Below are 26067 nucleotides of genomic sequence, written 5' to 3' on the forward strand. Positions count from 1 at the left end.
AGACGTGTACAGGGGAAACGGAAGCAGTTAATGATAAAGCACCTAAACTTCAAGCTGTAATGGAAAGCTGCAAATGCTCCCACATCTGCAAATGCAATTCTTCTAGCCCAGCTTCCATTCAGGACCAAAATGAGATGTTCTAGTTCACTGTCTTCTGAGTTTGCACTTTCTGGGCTTCCAGGTGCCTCCTGCAGCGTTACTCACCAGCAGCAGAGATGGAAGGGAAAATACTTCACCAAATCCAGCCAAAGGCCCAAACTCAGTAATTAAAAACATTTCAGGGCCAAGGGTGAGAATTCTAAAAATGCAAAAAGATCTCACCTGCAACAGCTTCGTAGAGACCAGCCTTGTAATCCAGGTACTCGTGCTCCTCAAATCTCTGCGGTCCCTCGCACATGATCTGGCAATCCTCATCCTCGGAGTAGTATCCTTTCAAGGCACGCTCCAAGAATTCAATGGCCAGCTCGTACTCCTCCCTGTCATAGTGCCTCACTCCAGCACTGTAGTCCTCCTGCAAAGTAGGAAGGCAGAACACAAACCATGAGCAGGCTACACTGCCTGGACCACAGCACCCTGCCCTTGCCACCTGTAGATGCTTCTCAAAAGAAGGAACAAGGGGGGAAGGGACAGGACAATCTCTTCCCAGATACCTACCAGATGTAATCACTTGTACCAAACTGTGTTTAAGCCATCAGTGGACTTTTGGACCATTGGAACCTACTAAATCTGCCTAAATGCTCTTCTCAACTCCTCCATACTTAGGGAATTCTCAGTGCCACTCCTAGATTATGCATTATATAAAAAAAATCCTTTTTTTCTGTTTTTACCCTCCCAACAAATAACAACACTGAATGCCAAGGAAAAAGACTGGTCCTGACCTAGGAAGATTGTTCTTAGAATGGCCCTTAATGAGCACCTCCATTAATTACACCAAACAGCCACTCCTGCTCCCTTGATTCTTGTGAAATTGGGAAGTTGGGGGTGGCCCTGGCATTTGTCTTGGGCTTTTGCTTTGGGGAGGTGGAAAAAGCTGACACACTCCTGCCTGCCACCCTGCACCCTCACCAGCACAGCCACTCAAGTTCATGAACCCCACCCAGGTGGGAGAACTCAGCTCAAAAGAAACACACAGGAGCCAAGATCTGTCATGGAGGCTTCCATTGAAGCTGTCTGCTGGTGTGTGTTCGCAGCCACGGATGACCCCCAAGTTCTCTGAAGAGGGGGGCCAGGCTGGGGATGTAGCAATCAAACAAAGAGCAGAGTGCCTTGAGAAGGCAGGAGCAGGCTTACCTCAAGGGAAAATGCTGAAAGGGAAAGTTTGTTTTGCTGCACTGGTAAGAATCTCCCCATTTATAGATGCATCTCTCTTGGCCTCCTAAATCTCTCCTCTCCAGACTTCCTGATACTTAAGCTGGGCACCTCTTCAACTCAGACTCACCATGTGCTGCCTGGCCTCCTGGTCAATCAAGCTGACCTTCCCTGATGTGGTCTTGTAGTTCTCGAGGTCCTGTTGTATCTCCATGTGCTCAGGGTTTGCCATGAAGAAGGTGTGAGCTGCATTTGCTGCCTCCTCCAGCTTGTTCAGCTGTAACAAGGTTAGAAAGACCAGGTAAGGTTGGTGATGTAGGAAGGTGAACACAGTTTATGCTGCATCCTCTGACATCCTTTTGACACCACTGGACTGGGAAATGATGGGATAACCAAGGAAAACCTGAATGCAGAGGCTAAAGAAAAAAGCTGAATTGAGAGGAAAGCCCCATATAAGTGAAATGGAAAGAGCTGGAGTTGCTGAGAGCCAGATAAGTCACTGCAACTGGTGATGAGATCCAGCCTGTTTTCCAGCGGCACATCCTCTTAACTCAGCTGCTCCAACCCCCTGCACAGTCCCAGGTGGAAAGATGAGATGGAGAGAGAAGAAGAAAGCAGCTGCTGAGACCGCTCTGTCTACAAGCCTTGGAGGCTGAGCTATGTCCAGGCTGAGGGCTTCTACTTGGAGATGGGGACTCAGAACCATTTATTAAGCTCAGCTGTGTATAGCTGCAAAAGGCCTGACTCTGCTGATAGTGGCAGAGGTATAAAGAGAAGTTTATTTTGGTATACCAAGTTATTTTGGGTTTAGAGATTCAGAACTGAGACCAGACATTAGTTTCACCCTGGAGAAAGCCTCATAAACAAACAGAACTGTTAGTGCTAAAAACATCCACAGCAGCTGCTGGGAGCATCAGGAGCAGAACAGATGTTCAGGTGAAACATCTGCATGAGCTAGCAGGAGAGAAGTCACTCAAGCACTTGCTTCTGAAAGAAAGCCAACACCACTGAGTACCAGCAAGCTGCAGTGAGGTCCCTGGGACACATCCACACTCTGACCCAACCATATCAGCCAGGGCCAGGCTAATGCTAGCCCTGGCTAGGCTGTGTCCAAGTGTTCTCCTTGACATCAAAACCCACACCAAGCCCTGTGCCAAGAGGCTGCTCCTGAGGCACCAGAGCCAGCAAGCTCAGGCACATCCATGTGACATGGTACAGCAGCTCACCTGCACAGGCACCCAGCAGACAAATCCCACCAGCAGAACGAGAACAGAGACCTGCAGCAAAGCATGAGCTTCACACCCTGCCATCCTGCAGCAGAGCAGACAGGCTCCAGGGTAGAGACAGTCCAAGAAGCACACAGGAATATCCCCAAAAAGAAGGTGAAAGCCACGGCATCCCAGCCTGCTCCCCAGGTCTGCACACCAAAGCACAGCTGTGCTACAGTGCCCACAGAAACGCAAAAAATTTGCCTTGTGTAAACTTCAGAAGTTTTTAAGGATTATCTCTGTACTGACAACATGTGCAGGGAAGCCAGATTTTACTGCAAAAACAACATCTATTCCAGTCTTTCATTTGGAGTTTTCCAAAGGACACCACTCTCCATAATAATCCCTTGGCTTTCCAGCAGGCATGAAAAATGACTGTAAGAAATTTTTAACTGAGACAGCACATAAAAAACCAAAACCCCTTCAGTGCAGAAGTATTTTTTTTTTTAAAGAGACATTCCTATTCAGAAACATACATTCCATTTTGAAACAGATCATTTCAACATAATTCCACTCTGGAAAAGTTCATTGCAGCTGGACACCATCGAATATGGAATAAAGGACTGACCAGAGCATCTCACAATGGGAATTTTCAGGTCCTGCTGAGTGTCTGCGGGAATGCCACTGCAGCTGGTAATTAGGACAGTCAAGATGGAACAAGAGGTTTGTTGGAGATACACAAGTTGCTGACCTGATCCAGAAGGCTCCTAAAAAGCCACGATTTGAGCTGCTTGGGGGAATTGCATTCCTTCACACCACAGACTTCTATTCACAAACAACACCCTGCCTGTGCAGATTTAAAAGAGACTGAAGGCATCTCAGAAGGGGAAGTGGTCCCTCAAGACACAACCTGCAATAGTCTGTTGTGGGATGTTCTTTTTCCCCTTAGTTCTAGATCCTTTCCAGAAGCTGTCAAAAACTGTCAGAGATCCCAGGATGGGCTTAGTTCTGGATAACATCCACCCCTGTGAAATGTGACAAGCCTGATTTCTAGACAATAGAAAATCCCTTTCAAACAAGGCTCACACTGTGTCTTGTCCTGCTGGCTCTTCACAGCAGAGATGACCTTTGGAGTTTGCTAAGCAGACTCAAAGCAGAACATTTCAACTCAACGCTTTTCAATTTATCATGTTCCATATTTGCCTTAGAAACACTCAAGTAACACAAAGAAGCCAACAGCTGCTAAGTTTGGGGGAGTTTTTAAGTGGGTGAATGTATATAAAAGCAAAATTCCTAACTGGTAAGACACGTTCAGAGTCTAGCTCTGACATTAGTTATGAAACATTCTGGGGAAACTTTTGCCAAAACACTCTGAATTCACAAGGAGCGGGATATTTTGGTGCTTAAAGGTCTGGGCTGGGACTCAGGACACCTGGACTCAGTTCCTGGCCCTGTCACAATCTCACTGTGCAGCCACTGGAAAAAAACAATTTTGTTTTCTTTGTGCCTGGTTTTCCATTGTTTTAAGCTAATAACAACAAAAATAATAGCATTTCTCCCACAGAGTAGTAATTTTGTTTATTTGGATGGCAAGCAACTTGGGGGCCATAAGCATGTGCAAGCACGTAACACAAGGAGATTTTGATCTTTGTACAACAACTGCTGAATGAAAATCAGCAAGGAAAAAATGACAAATGTAGACTCACAACTTCAGTATGTGCTCAAAGGTCTGCTTGCTCACCCCGCTGGAATGAGATCGCTGGACCATTGCTGCAGCTTTGCACCAAACCCTGTGTATTTCAGCCAGAGAAGACACATGAAATCAGAGCAGCAGCACTGAGAGAGCCCTGGGAACACCCTGCCCTGTCCATCTTGATCTTAACATGCCAACATCTAGAGCCAAGAAGGGGAAAACACAACACGTAAGTGCTGCTGGGTTCTGATGCTGGAAGATGTTTATTTTCCTCATTGAGATTTAGGAGTGGTTCATTTCACAGAAAAATAGGAAAAAATATTTTAAGCAGCAGAACCTCAGGTGAAAGAATTTCAGCAAACTGTAAAGGCTCAGTTTCACTTGCATCTGGGACAGTGCTGGCTGGGCTTCGGTGGGATTGTGGCTTCCAAGCCTGCAGAGGTGGCTTGGATTAGAAAGGCTGCTGTAACTGGAGCATTGTGCAGGAACAAAGGCTAGAGAAAGAACCTTGAGTGAGCATCTTGACCATCACTAGACAATTGAGCCCAATTCTCACTGATAGCCGTTGAGAGAATCCTTTATGGAGCCTCCCCAGGCTGCATGGTGACACATAACATAACACTAACAGACCCTTACTATTCATCGTCATTCTGGGACCTGTTAAGATATGTTTAAGTCAGCAAACTCCATGCTGAGCAATCTGATTTGTACCTGTGATGCCACAGTCACCAACCACCTGGGCTTAAGAAACAAGCTGTCTCACTGAAACATGTACATCTTGCTGTTTGATTTTTCCATCACTTCGGCTGCTGTGTCCCCCAAAGAGAAACACAGAGGATTCACCTCATTGCTAACACCCACCCCAAACACCTCAGACTGGCTCAGCTCCATGTGCACATGTTCTGAATTCACACTTGCCTTCACTACTTGCAAATGAATTCTTACCAAAGCCCCTCTCATGCCAGATGCTCAGCAAGCTGGCACAAACTCCTGTCCCCTTCCCTAGGGAAAAGGCCTCACAGCAGCACCATGGCTTCAGATACAATGACCCAAAAGTTTCAGTCCTTTAAGTTTGCTCTCTGGAGCTTGGCAGTGGGGATAAGGAAGTGGAACAGGCAGGGTGCCAGTGAGACAAGCACTGCACAGCTGTACAATCAGCTCACGCAGCCAGGGCTGCCCTCCCACCATCACTTTGCTTGTGTTGAGCACTGACACACTGAAGCTTATGGGGAGAAGCAGCTGTAGCCAGAGCAACTACAGGTATTCAGCTGCTCCCAGCTCACCCTGAGCTTTTCACAGCAAAAACAAGGATGAAAGAGGTGCAAAAGTCAGAGGATTTTAGAGAGAATGTAGCCAAATCAAACCAATTCTGACTGCCTGAGATGAGAGGTCACAGGTGTGATATAACCAAGACCTCAGACTATTTTTCATAATGAGTTCCCCTTGCATTAAACTTAATATCAGATTATTGGCAGCTGTCATGCATTCTGTGTTAGACTGTCCTATCGAACCTGCTTCTATATTAAGGTCTCTTCATCACATAAGATATAGCTTCAATTAAAACTTTTGTTTTTGAGGGGAAATGAAGTAAGGTTTATATACTGGAAAATATGTCAGAGTGCTCAGCATTTCTTGCCATGCCAGGACTGGACCTACCTGCACATGACCTCAGTTAATTCCACAGTGTATGAGCTTGGCATGGAGCTTGTGATGAAAAATTTCAAACCATTCAGCTGACCTAGAAACCAAAGTCTCCAACCTCGCAGACAATCCCTGGTTTGCTGAACAGATAATGTTTTTCTAAACTTTTCCATGGCTCCACTGCTGCTGTGTTGTATTGAAGGCTTAGTGCACTGGACTCTGCAGAGGAAGGAGGCTCTGGAGTCTGCAAGCACAACAAGGGAAATAAAAGGTTCAGTGTCATGAAGGATTAATCTCGTTGTGTCTGTGCAGAGCTTACTGCCCAGGCGAGTAGGAGCAAGCAGCAGTGAGATGGCTATAAATAGCATCTGACCTTGCCTCAACTATTTTATTATTGCAAATAAGAAGGAAGAAATTCTCCTGAGAAATTAATCAGGAAATTTTTCCTCTGCTGATGGGTCACATATTTGCAGAATGATCCTTGAGCTGTTTGCAGCCCACCATGGCACCCACTGGCCCCACAAAACCACCAAAATCAGAGAGCGAGGCAAGTACACGGCAGGAAAGGACCTTAATCAAGTGCAGGGAATAGGTACCAAGAGCCAAAGGTGTGAGGCTGTCTCTAAGTTCTGTACCACACCATCCCCTGCTCTCCAAACCTTTCACCAGTTTCTTGTCTTCCAACTCAAGATAAACAGGGTTGACTCCTATCCCTGCTACTGCTGTGATGAGGGGCAATAATGATGCGTTCCTGGAGACTCCACATGTATCTTTTCAGAGGTCTTTTTCATTTTCAAAATGAAGACAACCTGTAGCCTGCTTTGGACAGTTCCTCTTAGACCACCCCAGCTTGTGTGCTGCTCCCTACCACTCACTCTGGTAGACCCAAATCCAAAACAGAACAAATTTGGACAATTGGCACAGGGAAAATCTCTCCTGAGAAAGGAAATTTAGAAAAGGTTTGGAGTTTTTTTGGTATTCCAACAAGCAATTTTCAAGACACAAACATAGCTGGATTGGTAGGTACATGGTCAAAAGAGCTGATTAGATGATGAATTATTCTCCAGAAAGTGGGAGATACTTGGAAATTTAAAATCAAACTGAACACACCACTTCAATATTCTTCATGGAAAAAATGATTTTAAATAATCAAGACAGAAATCATATTTCTTAACGAATCTCTCACTTGAGCCATGCTGGCATTATTTTATGTGTGCATGAGTCCATGCTGAGCAGACTGACTGGATGACCCTGTCTGAAAGGGCCATTTTGCATTGAGAAAGCGAATTAGATTGACACTTACATTCTCCCTTCCTTCCCTCTCTGACATGCTCCTCCTGAACTGTTCCCAGGCATGTAAGAATGAAGATTTCCACACGTTCCTGGCTGTGCTTTATACGTTTCAGTGCACACTTGTGTAACAAATCCTGCACAAGGAGCAGGGCATTACTCACAGCAAAACCACTTCCCAGCGGGAAGGACCCTTCTGTACAAATTTCCAACACACTGAAGCATTGCAGGATTCATCTGCAGAGCAAGCAGTGGTAAATGTGTTTGTGTTTACTGAACCTTCGAGCTGACTGATTGTGAAATACACTCTGAGTTGCATTTTGTCCTATGTAGACACTCAGTTCTGTCCAAAATACTCTGAGAGCAGCTGAGTTGTGTGTGAAACAGTATTTTCAATGAGGAAAACGTGGGATGTATTCAGCCCTCAGGAATGTGTGAGGATGGCTACCCATGAAGCTCCTACACCCCAGAGTTTTCCTTGGTCAGGTAATTAACCAGTGCCCTTGGAGATGAGTAGCATGGGAGAAGCAATACACTCACAGACTAATGACAACTATCAGTGCAACAAAAGGTGGACAGTATAAAACCAAACAGGCTTTCCACAGCAGAATTTTTTCTTGCATGTCCTTCCTCCTGTTGTTATAACATCCCTGTGGCAGCTTGAGTCTCTGCTCACCTGGAAAGTATCAAAGATTAGCCCAGGCATTTTAGGCTAATGAAATCGAGCAGCTGGGAACAAGCAGGATGTGACTATCCCCTCCCCAGGGACCACCAGCACTCCTGCAGGCCACTGCCTGTTAGACAATGAGCTTTTAATCTGATCTACTGACTGATAACAGAGAGGCAGGCAGTCCCCAGAGTCACGGAAATACCTGGAAGAAAGGTGAATCCTGCTGAAGACACTGGCAAGGAGCAAGGGAGGCCTTTGCTATCAGGGGAAGAGGGTCTCATGCTTTTAGGGGAAAATCAGAACTAAACAAACTTGGCAGGCAGTTAAAAGCAGCTTTTCAGTTTAGATGTGAATTTTCTCCAGCATCCTGCCTCCCTGGACATTGCAGCTAATCAAACTGCCCCGACTGATAACTGGGTCAGACTCCTAACCCAGCTGTCTCCACACTGGTATCTCTATAGAAATAATTACTAAAACACTTAAGAAAAACACGACAGAAAAATCTGAGACAAGCAGAAAAATTCTTACAGCAGGAACTTTCCTCCCTTTCTACGGTTTAGCAATGGCTCAGCACCTCTTAGAAGAGTCAGACATGATGAGCTGTTGAATGCCCTTTGGGAGCCAAAGTTTCCTGTGCAAATGCATTTGCTTGTCTGCTGCTACGTAACAACATCCAAACAGCTACGTGTGTCCCTAGAATACGCCCTCCTCAGAAGACACATGGTTTTCCATGACCATCCCGGAGCCAGGAAGCCACAGCGACCTGGTGATAAATGATCCTTGTTTTTTGCAGCCCTTTTATGATGTAAATGGAATTTTGTCAACGGGTTTACAGCCTGTGCCAGCCTGAAAAGTCCTCTCCTGAAGAAGGTGCTGACTGACTCGAACAGTGACCATGGTCAGTTTATGGTGTTAGCACCAGAGCTTTAGTTTGAAAAGCAGAGCGCAGAGCCCTGAGGGTAGCTGCAAACAGGACTGTGCTATCTGAGGAAGAAGTTATCTCTGCCTGCCCTGAGCTGTGATGGGGCAGCAAAGGGAGAAGCAAACAAACCATAAATTTCAATGGGAAAACAGACTCACAGCATATCTATGCATCGTTCCCTCACCCAAAACCCTTGACAGTCTTCAAGGAAATGGTTTTAATTCACGTTTTTTTCCAGACACAATGTTTCTTGAATACCTTTTCAAGGGCTCAAGTCATAAACCAGCGAATCATGCCTCACAGCTGCTGAATTCATGGAAACCATCATGATGGTGATGGACATTAGGGCACTGCAGATCTGATTAAATAATCATCGGATTCCAATTCAAGCATTTTGAAAAGTCTAAAGAAGGCCTGCAGATTGGGGGTAGGCTTTGCTCACTGTGAGGGGAACTGACTGACACCAAGGGGAAGCAAACTCAGCTTATGCCTTAGTTGGGTTTGCAGAAAACTGCCATATTTGAAAAGAAATTTCTGCGCTGATTCACCACTACAGGGCCAGCATCAGGGCACTGCACTGGCAGCAGAGAGTTTGCAGAGGGAGGGAGAGAGTACAAGGAAAGAAGTGAAAACATATCCATAGTTCTGCAATTTAATCTTGGTTGGTCTGAAAAGCAAAGGAGAGGACTCGCCAGGGATACTACCTGTATGGGCTGCCAAGTTCAGTCCAAAGGTTCAAGTATCCCAGGAATCTTCCCCCAGCAGTGGCTAGGGGTGGATACTTGTGGGAAAGGCACAAGGACATGGCGGGTACACATTCACCCTCACACACAGGGCATTGCCTGCAATGTCCAGCAGCTTACAGGCTTCCTGAACCAGGATCTGCCTCTGTACCACTGTGCTTAAAAGCCACTGATGGATCTGTCCTCCATGGAGTTGTGTAATCCTTTCTAGAACTCATTTATACAGGCTGCAATAAATAAGGGGTTTAGGAGATTTTAAGACATCAGTGTATTATTTTCACCAGAGTACATGTGTGGTTGAGAAAGACCTACCACTAGGCTATGTTAGAGTTTTCAGAAAAGGTGGAAGTTACTGCAAAGCACATGTTGACTCCTCAGGAAAGCAAGAGGCATTGCAGCAGCACTGCAAATCTCCTCAGGTTCCTCCAATGCTCAATGTTTGTAAAACTCAAACCCTTCTGAATAAACAGGGATAGGGCTTCCCATCAAAATGCATCTTCTGAAACGAAGGGACACGAAACAGGGCAGGGGAAGGGGCCCACAACCCACCCTCTCATCCAGAACACTGAGAGCACACTGGGTCTCAAGGGTTGTTGACAGGATGAGTATGCTGGCATGGGATGGACTACACTGACTTCACAGCAGAGCAACTGCCAGACACGTTCTCTGCAAAATCTGACCCTGAAGTTTCCGGAGGAGAGGTTCCCTTTCATAAGAGCTGACACACGGAACAAAAGCATGCTGAAGAACCCACCTTCAGGCATTGCCACGTTCCGTTTACCCAGCACCACTGAAGAAACGTGTATTTCATCTGGAGAAGGTGTAACTCTACCCTTGCAAACGTGACTTTTACCCTCCTCCGGCTCCCCCAGCTTTGATGAGCACTGTTACTAATTTGAGAGAGGAATTGCTGGCTTTGAGAGAAGAGTAACACCAAGTCCCCAGAATGACACCTCTGACAGCCCCGGGGCACTGTATGGAGAAGTGTGCTCTGCTGTTCAGGCTCTTGGTGCAGCTCCAGAGGCTCCTGCGGAGTTACACCAGGGCAGATTTGGCTCATGCTCCAGTAGGCAAGGCCACATACCACTTGGACAATTGCCTCCATACATGACACACACCACAAGTCTCAGCTGGATTTGCTGCTTCTGAAATGAAAACACTTTGCTTGCTCTCCCCAGCCTTGGCTTGGTAATCGTTACTAAACACTTATCAGCTAGACAGCCTTCATTTCCTGAGAGCCTGGACCTAATTACCCCGGGAAACGTGCCGCTTTTTCTTCAGACACTGAGAAATGCTGGTTTCTGAGCCCTTCTACTACAATGTTTAACTTTGCTCTGATTAGTAGAGGGTAGGGGAGGGAAGAAACACAGCCAGATCTCAAGAGGAAAATGCAGTGATCATTCACAGAGATGCTCTGGCTTCACTCTACATCATTAATAATAACAACAAAATGCCACAGATATTTCATCTTCCCTCCCTCCCTTATTAATCTTAGCTGAATGCTGCGAGGCCCCTGCAAAGAGGTATTATTTTCCCTGAATTGCAGGTAAGGAGTCTGATGTCTCACAGCAAAACAGAACCAGACCTCGGGGCTGCCGGTTCCTAATGCCATTCCTCGAAGGAGTCAAACAGGCCCTCACAGCTCCATTCCGTTATCAGGACATTCGATCCAGGACATTCAATCCAGCGGTGGGATGAAGGAGCCTTTGCCAAATGTGCTGCACACAGAGCGGTGCTTTCAAACCCCTCCTTTGTGCCATGGGGCCCACTGGGACGTTGAGTTACAATTGCCCACTTGTAATAGAGCCCAGAGTATCACCATCAAATCAAACTGTGGGTTAATTAGTGTATAAAAAGCCGCCTACAAATGCACAGTAATGGAGTTATAGAGTCATTAGCACCAAATCACAAGATCTGCTGCTGCAGCAGTGTCACTTTTACCCTGTGAGCTGCCCAGGAGCTGCTGCCCATTCCAGAGGGCTGCCAAACATCTGCATCCAATGGGAGCGACTTATGGCAAACCTGCTTGGAGAACAAAGGCGAGGAGACTTGAGCTAAGGAGTTGTGCTTCCTCTGACCGAGGCTTCCAGGCACTCTCACTAATCCTGTTATCCTGGCTTGGTAAAGAGCTTACAGAAAGGCGGAGTGGGTCCTCCCAGTGGTGCGGCTTTCCTTTCACAAGAACTAGTAGAATGAATGTGGGATGTGTCAGCTCCCAGTTGGACCGGTTCACATGTGGCCAAAGGAGTGAGTGACCCAAGAGGAAGTGGGCACATGTCTGTCCTTGAAAGCAGCCAAGAGATGTGCCCTCTGCAAAGGGCTGACCAGTGGCACATCCCACATTTCTGACTCTGGGTGCTCTCCTACAGGTGTGTACCTTCACCCTTCTTCCTCACAGCCACAAGCTGGAAATAAGACACAGACCACTACCCTGGGCAAGAGCAGTGCACAGACTGGGCACTTGGTCTGCACAGATTCCTGCACTGGGGGCAGATATGGATAGAGCCAGGCTGGATGCCAGCCACAGCCTGGAGGAACTCAAAGAAATACAGTGTTCAACCTCTGACACCCTTGTGGCCCTGCTTGCTGGAAACCCTGTACAGACACACTCCTCCACAACCTTCTTCACATCAAGGGCTTAAAAGCATCTGTGGTGATGGATGACCTTTGCTGGTCTCTTACCCAAGCACCGGCTCCTCAGTTTCTCAGTTCTCAACCAGCACCAGGAAGCAACATCCTGAAGGATGCACATGTCACTTGAGGCATGGCACAGGTGTTTATTCCATCACTGCTTGCGTTGCTCTGCCTGCCTGAGATGGGGAAAGCAGCTGCTTGGTGCAGCTTCAGGGAGGGATGGCAGCCCTCCACAGAGGGAGCCCTGCCAGCTGCTGCAGGATGATCTGCAGCCCAGAGCCCGTGGGGAGCTGGGCAGGAATGCAGCAGGATTCCTGGGGAGTGGTGTGTCCCACAGGGATGCACAGGCTGTTGTCACTCACGGCACTGGCACACTCTGTGTCCCCGCTGCAGCCCCAGCACTGACATCACCCTGGCACCGTGAGAGATGGTACCTGCTGTCTGGGGCAAAGCTGTGCTCCACTATGCAAAAAATGAGGAGCTGTCTGCCCTTGCTGAGGACACAGCTGAAGTCATGCTCCCTGAGAAGCCAGTGTTTTCCAATTGCTGGCTCTGGTTCTGATTTACTGGGAATTCTTCTGCCAGGCACCAAATACCCCCATGACTCAGTTTCCCTGTTAAACAGGAGCACAAACCTTTTGGCCCTAACTGCTGGGAGGCTGAATGACAACATTTAAATACCTCAGATGACATGTCAGGGCTTAGGACATTGCAAGATTTTTCTGTTGATCTGAAAATTATGCACTGGACTCCTGTAAGAGCTCACTCAGTCCTTATAAGTGGCTCTTTGTCATCGTTCCCATCCACACCCTGGTTCCTCTTTGAAAGGCAAATACTATATAAAGCTGTTTATAGAGACTGAGATCTAGAAAAGAGAAGTCAAATAGGGTCAGGCTCTCTATGGCTTTGCTGCCCTGAGCTGTGGCCAGGGGGTGGCTTCCTGCTCCCCCCGTGATTGCAGGGAACACTGACCCGTTTGTCTGAGGAGCCTCCGACGTGGGTGGGTGTCTCCTGCCCCTCTGCAAAGAAGCGTTTCATCTCCAGTGGAAATAGCTAAGATGGAAAATGTGGATGATGCCAAGATTAAGAAAGAGAATTAGGGAAACAGCAAGCGTCCCTAATCAATCATGCTGGGACAGTGAGGGTTTTATGTGCACAAAGACTTCACTTAAATTCTTTTTTGCATTTATCCACAAGAAAGAACAAAAAATATAGTGGCTGAGGTAATTGCCAGATGTTGAGTCACCATTTTGCTTTCTGCAAATATTTCCATTTTGTTGAAAACCCAATCAGCAAACTCAGGAACCCTTAAAAAAATTTATTTATTTAGAAAATAAAACCTGTTAGCAGCTTCAATGGCAGCACATGACATGGATGAAGGCAGAGGAAGTCTGCCATCTAGCAGACTTCACGCCACTAAATTTTTCCTGGCCTGGAGCAGCAGAACCGAACCGGTCTCTCTCTCACTGGTACCAGGTCTGGTTTTCCCTGGCACAGTAAAGAGAATGTGTGATGAAACAGATATGTCAGTGCAGGGATTTTTAAAAGAAAATATAGCTAAGTATTTTAACAAAACTTCTGGTAAGGATACTAATCATCATCTGGTTCACAAAGATCCTTTAACTTGGTTAAATACAATCCAGGGTGACAACTGAGACAGGCAAAGACAGAAAGTCACAGAGGGCAGCAAGGCAGGCAGGATGTAATGACATCCTATGTGACCCACCCCAAACCCCTGAGAGGAAACTACAAGCCCTGAGAAATCCCATCACAACCAGTGAGAAGGATCTGCCACCACGCACCTCTAACAATAGCTCAGAGCATCCTGGGCTGGAGAGCGCAGGAGCTGCAGCACTTCCCAACATTTCCATTCTAAACAGAGATTTACAGCCAACTACTGACGGATTAAATAGGGTGAAGACTAAATCACAAGCCTATTGTTACATTTACTCAGTCTCTGGCACGTGCACCTAACCATAATACTGCATCTAATTTTGGTTTTAAAAATAATCACTTTGGACTTAGTTTCCACAAAACGCGTCTGTTTGACTTAGTGCACAACAGCTGTTCATTTCAAGAAGCTGTTGGAAAAACATTCATCTGCTCCCAGATCAGACTACTGTTAAAAAAGCAGAGCATCCTTCTAACACTACCAAAAAAAGAAAAAAAAAAAGGAAAGATTTGTGCTTTAAAAAGTACAACTAAGCAGAACTTTTGACAAATGTGTTTTGGTCATTGCTGAAGCTAATTCAAAACATAAATCCCCGCAGGTGTAACTTCACTGTAAACACATGGCTTTCCACCCAAAATAAATCTGGGGCACAGAATAAAATCTGCATGACCTAAGTGGTGACTTGGCAAACGGCGCCATGGGCAGACTTGCACAGTTAGCACCAGTGCTGCATTCAGCTCTCTGGGTTATTATTTACAGGGGCTTCCTATGACGACAGCATCCCTCCCCTCCTGCTCTTGGGGAGCACTTCCCTGGAGCAAGATGCTCTGGAGCACTCACGGTGCCGGGCTGTGGCACAGGCACTCGCAGCAGAAACGTTCCAGGAATGACGTAAATGTAAAAAAGAACCCTGGTTTCCAGTGACAGCAGCAGAAAGTTCTCTGGCTGCCAGACCACAAACAAGCTGGAGGCGTTCCCCTCTCTCATCCTACTTGACACGAGACCTGAGCCAAGCTCCTTCAGCAGCTCTCCAAAGGATTTACCATGAGACCGCCCATATGTCCGATTCCCAGCTGCACAGGCCTGTCCCTGCCCTGGCAAGGGGAGAAGGCTCTGCTTTATGGGACAGATGCAGCAGCAAAAGCTCTGTCTGTGATGGGGCAGGAGAGACAACAAGCTTCATAAACCCTGGGCTGGATTTTATACCAGACCAACAACAGCAGTAGCAGCTTAAGACTCCTGGAAAAAAGAGATGCTCTGAGTGAAGCACCAGGGAGGGCCAAAGTCTCAAGAGCTGCACCCCTTGGTTTGCCCAGGACAGTGTGGGCTTCCCACTGCAATAGAGATTCAAACTCCCCTTCAGGTATGGGCTGAGGGCTTCCCACCATGCCTGGATGCTCAAACCAGTGCTGCAAAGCAACTGCTGTTTCTCATGTGCCATATCACTCACTTTTGTCTCATGCTCAATAGAGCAGGTCAACCAACCAACAGGTCAGCTGGCCTGGTGACATTTCTGGTCCCAGGCTGTTCAGGCAAAGGGGTCAGACTTAGGTACCCATTAACTGCACAGAATAGTCTTCTTTGTCAGCAGATGACAGTGATCCACAGAGATGGCTCAGAGCAGGGCCAGTGCAGCCCCAAACATGTAGGAGAAGGTGGGTAATTCCTTCTCTCACCTCACCGCAGAGAGCTCATGAGCAAGGTTCAGGAAAGGCACCAGAGGCCAAGTCTGGAAGAGGAGAACAATGAGGGTGAGAGAGATAAAATAAACTTTCACTTTTGGAAAGCAGATGGGCCCAAACCATGGAAAAAGGCTTTATGATCCCTCAAGCAGGAAATAAGTGTTGACATGCTGTCATGTTGCTGTGTCAACAGCTGACACATCGCAGCAGGATAATTTCACAGGCTCCCATGTTAGTTTAAAAGCTCTCTTTGAAAGCACAGAGCTAGGGCAGAGGCACTTCAAGTCTTGCACAGCAATGGTTCTGCAGCAGATCCACTGCTGTGGATTCAGTGCCTCAAGAAGCAGCCTGCACAGAGAAGCCACAGCCAGCCCTGCCATCCACCGAAAGCATCTGCGGCTCACCACAGATGGCTGCTGATACAAGACCAAAGCACCAGCCTCCCTTCCCTTTCCCCCTCCAAAAAAACAGTACTCTGACCCAAAGTGTGTTCAAAGGGTTCATTGTCTGGCCAACACACGCGATGCTTGAAGCTGGCCTGGAAGTCCTCAAGGTTGTGGACAAAGTTCTGCATGTCTCAAGCAGGCTACAGCACTTCTGAGAGTCTCTTTTATCCCTAAGAGGAGCTTTTTTGTTTGCTTTTAACATTATGCACCAGAAACAAAATATTGCTCCTTTCCTCTCTCCCTGCCTTTCTTACTGGAAGCAGGTACTGGCATTTTCACCAACAAAATTGCTGGGCAGTTTTTCTAAGGGTCTGCATATCTACATTCTCTGCATTTTTCAGCAGTGGGGTGCAAGAGCCAAATCCTTGAAGACTGGCCCACAGGGTCCTGCCAGGATGGAAACCAGAAGGGATATCTCCAGGAAACCTTGTACTCATTGTGTTGCCAACTGGAACTGCATTTCTTCTTCCAGCAGTGGGTCCAGCACAAGTCACACAGACAGATACCAACAGAAAGAACAAAACCTGTGTCCCCTACAAGCCTGATGGAAAGGCTACCCCTATTCAGCACAAATTCTGCAAAGCCCATTCAATCTCTAAGGAATATCTCCTTTTAGAATCCAGTTTCATCTCCCAGCCCATGATACTAGAGACAGGCTCTGTGCAGATGCATCTCCCACCAACTTTTTCTTTTGAGAGTGAGCCTGCCTCTGGGAGAAGTTTGCTGAAGTTACCAAGTGAGTGCACACAACCCTCTCCTTGGAAAGCAGTACATTAGGAAACCATTTGGGCTCAGACATCAGACAAGTGGTTTCGCCCATTAACCTATTAATTTACACTCTCCCCTGCCCCAGGTTAGTGCCTCCATGCCCTGCAGCAAGCAGGCACACTGGAGCAGCAGCAGCAGATCTGCTCTGCCCCAGCTGCAGTGCTGCTGGCCAGAGCAGGAGGCAGGATCCTGGGCCACAGCCATGACTCACGCTCCCAACCCTGCCAAATAAGTAGTTTTGGAGCAAGGAAGTGACAGGCAGACCAAATTAGAAAGCCGGTGAAACAAAATGAAAGAAAATCCTCCTCAGCTCTCCTTACTTGCATCCAGCAGGGAAGCAGGGTGTGCAAAGTGTGAGAGGTGTCAGGGCACGGTGTGGTGCTGCACTGACACACAGGTGGGCTCTGTCCCTTCTTCTACCAGAGGGAAACGCCCTCTCCAGCATTTGACCACAGCAGGCAGGCCAATGTCCTGTATGGGTGAGTCACCACACTTCATGGGGGGCAGCCAACCACACTGGTGCTGGGTGGGTTTCCCTCCCTACCTTCTGCTGTAGAACAGTAAAAGAAGTAATGCATGCCCCAAGTATTTCCCCAGCTACTGCGTGTAAGGCTCCATGGTTCTGGGCTCACACACAGGTGCAGGAAAATATCAAAACTTACAGCCATGACAGTCAATGGCAAATCTCCTAGTGCTAAGGGGAGCTCAAAATACAGCCCCAGGTGAAGTGGCCCCAAACCAGGTGCTCCAGGTTTGCCTGCTTCTTAACAGCCTAACTCCACAGCTTTCTTGGATGGTAATACCAAATCTGCAGATGGGGAGAGGGGCACTTCTGAAGCTTCCCAGGGAGAAAGCCATATTTCTATTACTGTACCTTGACCGCTGTAATGAATGACCCTAACAAGACTCAACCATGTGTTTAGCTGGCAAGAAGAGGTCAGAAGTACAGCAGATCAGCATGAACCACAAGCCCACAAATACTGGTGAAAGAAATCTGAACTCGGATGAGTGCCCTGCCCATAAATCCCATTGCTGTGAAGAAATCTGAAGGCATGGTGATGACAACCCCTCTTGCTTATGTCCCTGATCCAGGTGGCTTCCTACAGGAAGCTCTACTACATCCTGTCCCACACACTTTGCCCCAAAACCTTCTTTGCCAAGTTTCAGCCCACAGCTGAGATTTGATAGCCAAGTTAATGACTTCAGTATGTGTCAGTTCAGAGCAAGGAGGATGAAAAAGTCAGCCTGACTTTTTCCCACAGCCCTCGGTGCCTGGTAAATGGGAAAAACATCAAGAAAGGGAGGAGGATGCTGTGCCACAGCCCTTGGGAAATCCTGCTGCGTGACTGGCAGGGCAGGGTGGATCAGCTCTCAGGCAGGCAGGGCAGATATTGTCAAGGAAAGAAAAGGGCTGATGAGGCTTTCCACCGCTAATAATATCAAAATAGCATATTGCTTTCATTGGCAGTGAAGCAGAAAATGAAACGGTGCAAAAAGGAGAAGCCTCGGGTGAAGTGGACTGGAATAATGTCAGGTCTGCATGAATGACAACCCTCAAATGCCCTTAATACTTGAGTTTTTCTCTTGCACATTGGGAGGCCTGGGAGGTACAAGCTATCAACTCCTACTCTCCATCCCATAGGAATCCTCCCACACTCCTGCCTTTGCACTGCTGGTAAATTGGCAAGTGTCTGCAAGCTAAAGCAAGCCCCTGGGAAACATGAGCCAGATGGCCCCACTGCCCACTCTGATGGCTGGGGGAAGAACATCCTCACTTGCTACCTCTGAGAACCATTAAAGTGCATTTCCTTCAGTGCAAAGGGGAGCAAAGATGCTTTTGCTGGCATTTAACTCCAATTATGAATTTTGGCTCAACAGCCTGACCCACAGGCTCTCAGCTCTTAAATCAAAACCTGGAGAGGACATCTCCTTGCTGCTACACAGAATGACAGCTTAGACCTTGCCCGACTTTGGTGCTGTGGCTGTCCCATGCTGGGTCCCTCACACTCCACCAACCCACAGCCCAGACAGAGCCTGGGCTCTGTGGGGCAGGAAGGGTTTGCTAACATGCCTGTACACTGATTTATAAACTAAAGCACTGACTTTTTGTGACGGTCTACTGCTATGGCATTATAAAAGAAAAAAAGAAAATAACCAGCAGGAATACCAAAGAATAATTGAAGCAACTTACTGAAACTCTCTAGAGTGTTCCCAAATGACTTAATGAGCTTTTTTTTTTTCTTTTTTCGTGCAGATCCTGTGCAGAATCCAGAGCACATGATGGGAGGGAAGCAGAATGCATATGAGAGCACACACCTAGCAGGTACACCCCACAGTGGGCCATAAAGGCACTGTAAGTCTTCAGGATGTTCCCAGGCCAAAGCTTCCTCAAGCATTACAGCTCTTATCATCTAAACGCACAGGCATGCTCACACATGGCAGCAGCATGTTGTGACAGCATGCCAGCTGTCTGCAGACCTGCATGCACTTATATATAATGCATATATTATAACAAGGGCAAACTGTATGCCTGGAGTCAAAGCTAGGTGGAAAGGATCAGTTTAGAAGTGGTGCGATGCTCCTCAGCTCCAGAATTCAAGCTGCTGGACAGAGTTCAAAGGTGTTTTTCCTTTTCTCTCTTTGTGCTGTCTTCTCCCCGATCACCCTTACCCCCAGGAAAAGCTGAATGTAAATTATCTGTTAATTCACAAAAATAACTGAACAAATTGGGCTGCAGCAAGGCTTAGCACAGTTCCCAGCTCAGCTGTCCTTCAACCCAAAACCAGCACAGCAGAGCTCAAGAAAATGACTGGAGACACCAGGGTGTGAGGCTCAAGCTTCACCCTGCCCAGGGCTCCACTGACCTTGCAGCCCAGCGACTGACACAGAGCGATGGGAACCTGCCAGCCTTTGCAGAAAGGGCCTTCAAAGGGTCAAAGGCAGGGACACTGGTGGCTGTGGGTGAGCAGGGCCATGGAGTTGGCAAACCCCTGCGCCCTCCCCTTCTCTGGGATGCTCAGACCCCGTGGCTTTTGCTGCCTTCAGCAGTCTGTGCAGAGAATAGATGCCTTTTCCATACACAAAACGAATTATTTCCTTGCTCTCAAGGAGGAGACACTTCCCTCTCACACACCCATCAGGTTAATGCACATTTACAGCTCCTGCAGGGAAGGGAAAGTCCAGGGATCCCCACTGCACCTCAGATGTTTGGCACTTTGCTTCCAATAAGCAAGAAACCCCTTTGCTGCGGGAGGGCAGCCTGGCAGAGCAGGGTCCCTGAGAGGGGAAGGGCAGTGCTGCTGGGGGCCAGGATTTGGTCTATCTGGCTGCTGGAAGCACTTCATCTGGCTGTGCCAGAGAGAAGAAAATAAATTAAATCAGTAAAAAAAACCAGGAGGCTGGGGAGTTAATGTCATTAAGCATCTGACAGCTGGAAAATGTGAGCAGCCATTGTCTGCAACCCCCCACAGCTCCTCCAGCCAAAGCAATTTGCTGAAAGCAGCAGCAATAAAGTGTAAAAGCCAAGACTGGAAACACTGACTCCCCTCCCTGCCCTGCTGCCCTCACTGAGGGAACAAGACAGCTCAGAGGTCACCCTGCCCCAGCTCGTGGGTCCTTGGCTTCCCTGCACCCCTTCCCCAGACCTTGTCCCCCCCTTGCAGCTTTGAGGCAGCGGCTCTGGGATCAGTGCCGAGAGGCCTGAGGAGGCCATGGCAGCAGCTCTCTCATCTGTCACCCGCTCCAAGCAGCTGTGCTCCATCTCCACACACAGCACTGATGCTCCTGCTGTCACCGTGGGGGTGAGCAAACTGCTTTGAGCATGGCTCCTGTCCCCACTGAGCTGCCATGGGGAGGGAAGGAGCAGGACAGCTACACCCCACACCACCAAAACCTCCAAAACATCGCTCCTGCCCCTTCTCCCAGTTCCACTGATGGGAGATGCTACAGACCTTGCAGCTGAAACAAAAGTGATGCTCTGCATCCCTTAACCTTCAGGCTACCTTCCCTTCCAGCAGCTGACCCTGACCCCATGCCACCTTCCCCAGGCACAGGATGGTGGTCACTGATCTGCTCCCAGCAGCACCCTGAGCCTCCTGCCAGTGTCAAACTGATCTGGTGCCAGCAAGAGTAGGAGCATTCTGAGAGCACTTTTGGGACAAACCTTGTGCTGGGGAGAAGATTTGATAGTAAACCACAGCTTTTCCCTTTAAAGCTTGAAGAGGATTTTCATCAAAAAAATCTTCAGTCTAGTTCTGAAAGCACTGAACTCAGGCACTGAAACTACATCTCACTTCACCTGGCAAAATGATGGGCAAGCAAACCAAAGATTCAATCCCAGGAAGTCCTTTTAAGCAACTCAAACTTATGGACAGATTTGTGGGACTCCTTTTCCTCAGACCGTGTAGCAAGCTTCAGGTTTTATCTGATCACAGGCAGGCATTGAACTCCACTGTCACACCAGTCAAAGGACTTGAGGGAATTTCCATTGGTACAGTTCAGTCTACCCCACACTTCAACAAGAAATAAAAAATTGCCTTCACAGTAGTGTGAGAATTAAATTTGACCTGTATCATACCCAGATGCTCCCTTCCACATGCACACACACTCTGAGGTCCCTCATAAGTTACTCTGGTGCACCAAATCCTGCAAAACACTGAATGACACCAATACCCCTTGGCCTGAAGAGCTCTTTGCTCAGCACCTCATCAGATGACACAGCTGCAACAGATCTACAGCAACAGCACAGCATGTTCACACTCCTACATAGCAATAACTGAGATCCCAAAGACATTAATTTCCTCACCACTTCCCCTGACGAGTCCCACGCACTTCTACAACAAACAGGAGGATTCTGCTCAAGGCAATTCATATGGGTATAAGCCACCTTTTCCCTGGCATCTTCCTCACTGGATGCTCATGAACTCCAAAAACCACACAGGAGCACCTCACAGCAGCTTGTTCCAAAGTCTTTGTGTTCCCTTCCAGGCCATATGCCTTCCTCTACCTTGCCTTCATCCAACTGGGAAACACACATTTAATTGCATTCATTTGTGTTCAAAAAGGCCTATTGAAAAGTAAGTGGATTAAAAGCTGGTCTGGAAAAAAATTAAACCCTATTGCAGCACAGCACAGGCTGTGTATTTGGGCTGCCATGTAACGCAGGCAATGGGAATTCTCTTCTGCAAGAGGCATTAGGAATTTAATGTTGCAGCACAGCCAGCTGCAATGCACTTAGCAGATGTCTGAGACCCACAGCCTCATCCATCTACCTTTGATCTTATGTTCCACTCCTTCCTTCCAAGTCTGAACAGCCATTTAACCATGGCAGAGGCTCAGTGCACTTCTGCAGATGGATCTAAACCCCTCTCTGAACTCCAAGGGCAGGAGCTGCACATATCCATCTGCAGGCAGCAAAAGGGAACACCCACTCATTCACTCCTTCACCCATGCCACTGTCATCCAAGACCCACAGAGGGATAGTCTGCTTGAACGTGGCTTTTCCACTGCAGCAGACAGTTAATGCTAAAAACAGGCTGGCTGGGAGCTGGTGACTGAGTCTGAACATCAACACCTTCCTGTTTGCACTTCCCACCAGTGAGGCCAGCCAGGCCAGTGCTGCTCAGCCTCCAGCTCCCCACGAGAGGACCCCTGCACAGGAAGAGATTATGCAAGCCTTTCTTACCTCTGTAAGTCCAAGTCCAGAAGTGCAAGGTAGTAAAATATTACCAAAAAAAAAAACCAAAACAATAAAAACCCGACAAAACAAAACAAACAAAAAAAACCCCAAAAAACCAACAACCAAAAAAACCCCCCTGAAATTAGAGTCAAAGAGTCAGACTGGTGAAGCACCAGGCTTGTCTACCCCATGGGTGCAGAGACATCTGAGTGCACAGCAGTAAGCAAACACAACCACTCTGCTTTCAGCCCCTTCTGGCAGCTCTGCTGGTGCTGCACTGCTCCACGCTGATGGGTTGCCCCAGATTCTGGCAACCATAGGACACCCACTCTCCACACACTCAAAGCAAACATAGGGATAGCCAGAAACAAACCTCCAGGACAGGCCATTCATGTCAGAGTTGGACTCAATGATCCTTGTAGGTCCCTTCCAACTCAGAATATTCTGTGATTCTGTGACTTGTTAAACCTAAAACCTTCCCTTCCAATCCATACCACACCAAGCTGCTGGCTCGCAGATTTGGCTCCATGTGGGGAAGAAGGGACAGGAGAAAGAAGAAAAATTTGTAACAGGTTTTTGCAGTCCAGTGAAAAGGTTCAGCAGCATTTGGCAGATCATTAAAACCTGCACAAACCCACTGTGCTCCAGGCTTCCTCTGAGCTTTCCCCTCCCAGTTTTGCTTGCCTCCCTTCTCTGGCGAAGCCAGGATGCAGAGCTGGCATGCTCTTACCGTTAATTAAGCAACAGCAATTAAGCAACACATTTTTAAGCGGTTCTCTCACAGCCGAGCTTGGGAAAAGGCTGGCTTCAGCATTGAACAGGCAGCTGTGTACAAAGTGCCAAATCAGTGCTTGACAACGAGGGAACTTGATATGTAAACAGCCTTGTCAGTAATTACCCCAACGCCTCCCGGTGAATTGCTGCGGCTTCGCTCCATTAGAGCCTCGACTTCCTCGGGGCTGAGCGAGCAGACAGGGATGCTGCATGAAGCAGGGGTTTGTCTGATGGTTAAACCAAAGCCCAGGACACTTAACAGGAACAACCTCACTGAATATTCATTGTTGTGCTAACGGAGCCACGCGGTGACGTGGAGTGGCCCCTCTCAGCACGGTCTTGGAGGATTTATCCATCTGTCCCGCAGGTTCTGGGCTGATGTTTATTACAGCAGATTGCACAGGAGAGAGGCTGGCTCTCCACAGTCCTTTGGAGCCGAATTCAGAGATTGCCGCTCCCTTCTCAAAAACTCCTTGGGAGGGGCCTGGCAGATAACAGGGATGGGGAGGTTTCCATCACACGGACAGGGAATTGGACCTAGCTTCCCTCTTCGCTCCAGCAGGAACCAGGGGCTTCATGTGATCCACGTGGTGCTGAAAACACGTTCCAAGATCCCTGAGAAAAATGCTGAGCAGCTCTCCCACAGACAGCGCTGAGCAGCTGCAGAGCAAGCAGTGCTTGGAGGATGCGGTCCGAGGCGCCAGGGCTGCGGCTGCGATCCACCAGGATGCAGCCACATGGAACAGCAGCGCCAGCACGGCTCTGCTCTGTGCCCCCTTTGCCTCCTCTCCGTGCCTTTGGCTTTCACTGGGACTTAAGAGCAAGACCACCTAATCTGTGTGCTCAGGGAAGCCTCAAGCAAAATTTAAACATATTTACTGGTTTGTTGTTTTGCTTTTTTTTTTTTTTTTAAATAATGGCTATTTCTGCTCTGCTCCAATAAACAGGCGAAGGTTGCCAAGGACACCCAGTAAATCCCACATATGCTCCGCTCTTCTCAGCTGAATATTTACAAATTTCCAAAGTGCTGAACCTCTTCAAGCCATTCAGCTTCTGCTTTCATCTGTAAAGTCTATCTCAATGCTTCTGAGATTTTCCTCCAGCTATCCTAAATTAACAAGGATGGGAAACGAGGCTTCATCTGTAACCCTAAAGGTCAATCACATCATTTTGCTACAACGTGCCAAACAGACACAAGACAAAAACAAACATACGAAGTTTCCCAAAGGTTTATGAGCGAAGAGCCCTCTCCCAAAGGAAAGCAAAAGTCCTAAAGTAAGGAGGATGATTTAAAGTAGTTATTTCTATCTGTCTAGATAGTTGTGACACATGCAATGCCTGGGTGCTAGCAAGATACCCCAAGCTATGTGGGTTTTCCAAGAGGTGATAAAAACATTCCTTGCTACTTTAGGATAATGCCACCACAAAAATTCTGCATTCTAATTTAAGTGCAGCTTCGCATACCTGCGGGGAGTTTGGCAGCCCCAGGACAGGCACAAACAGTTTCTCCCCACTCCAGCCCACAACACCCATGTTATTCTGCAAGTATGAAGGAATCCCAGCCCAGAGACCAGGAAGATCTTTACAGCCTGAAACCACTGGGAACACCAAATAGCAAGTTCCAGATCAAAAACCACGTCACAGGATAGCCCTGATTTCACCAACATGGGCAACAGCATGCACCGCATGTCCTGAGCTCCACCAGCCCCATCTGGTACCACTCCTTGGGTTCAGTTCCCAGGGAGGCAATGGGAACTGGGAGCATGGGAGGAGACCTGCCTTAGCTCTGAGAAGACGGCACACAGACTCCCAGTTATCCAGGGATGGTGGGATGTGCCCCACAATCTGCATTTCAAGGATCCAGAACCAGAAAGGTGAAGGCAAAGCCACGTCTCCAGCTAATGAGACTGGCTGGTCCTGCCCCTGCTACTTGTGCTGCCCAACAGGCTTTCACATTCCAGGGGAGCTGTCAAAAGGCCAAGTGAAGAGAAAAATACTGTCACTAACAGTTCTGAGCTATGGGGCTGGAGGTCCAAGCATGTCAAAATGAGTGACAGTGGTCTGAAGGGACTGCACACAGCTGGAAATTTGAGTTTCCTTGCTCCTGCCAAGGCAGAAGAAAATCCAGCATCCCACGGTAGCTTCCAAAAGGGTCTCCTTCCCTAACGCCCCCTTTTCCATCTGTGTGTGACTAGTGGGGAGAAGTGGCTGTGTCACCACTCATGGCCTGCTCCTGAGCTCCAGACCCTGTGCAGGGACTTGGACCACAATCCCCATCAGCACTGCTCTGGCTCTCAGTGCAACAGAGGAAATCATGCTCCAGGTAAAAGTGGATTATGGATTTAAACTCCATGTTTGCAAGCTGTGTTTTCTCGGCACTTAAAAATAACCAAATATAAAGATGTATCATGAAAGCTTTTTCAGGGACCTCACTTTCTAGAAACTATTCAATTCTCAAAGTAACATCCCTCATTTCTAATTCATGTACTGCTTCACTGCCTTTAATAGCACTTTACCCCAAATCTGCACTCTCTCTTCTGCCTAAAGCACTAATTTCCATTACCTCAAGAGGTATCAAATTCCAAATTTTTGCTGCAGCTTCAGGTTTTCACACTCAGGTTACAGACACCTCATTAGCCTCCCCACATCTGGTTCAGGCTACAAGGTGCTCGTTCTGCGACACGCCAGAATCAGTCAACACGACTGGCTGGTTACGTACAGGCTCCAAAATGTCTCATGTATAAGGAAAAAAAAAGAAAAAAAAATTAAATTAAGTAGATGGCCCATGGAGCACTGAGATTTGCAATTTTGTTCCTGGAAAACTTCTGGTAAGCCCAGTTCCAAAAATAATACTAGGAATAGCCCTCCGTGTGGGAAGGAAGAATTTTCTAAAAACCTTTGATCTCTGTGTTCCAGAGAAGGGAACTGACACATTAATC

The 26067-nt window shown here is 47.7% G+C and overlaps 1 protein-coding gene across 1 annotated transcript in view; it reads right to left on the reverse strand.

The window, feature by feature from the left end:
- The window catches only part of P3H2 (prolyl 3-hydroxylase 2), a 65439-nt gene that overhangs the window by 15251 nt on the left and 24121 nt on the right, over positions 1-26067 (reverse strand). The window contains 2 exon segments of the mRNA XM_039557065.1: positions 322-511; positions 1439-1585. Coding sequence (XP_039412999.1) covers positions 322-511; positions 1439-1585 — 337 coding nt within the window.

This window comes from Corvus cornix, chromosome 9, assembly GCF_000738735.6.
Source record: "Corvus cornix cornix isolate S_Up_H32 chromosome 9, ASM73873v5, whole genome shotgun sequence".
In the NCBI taxonomy this organism is placed as follows: domain Eukaryota; kingdom Metazoa; phylum Chordata; class Aves; order Passeriformes; family Corvidae; genus Corvus; species Corvus cornix.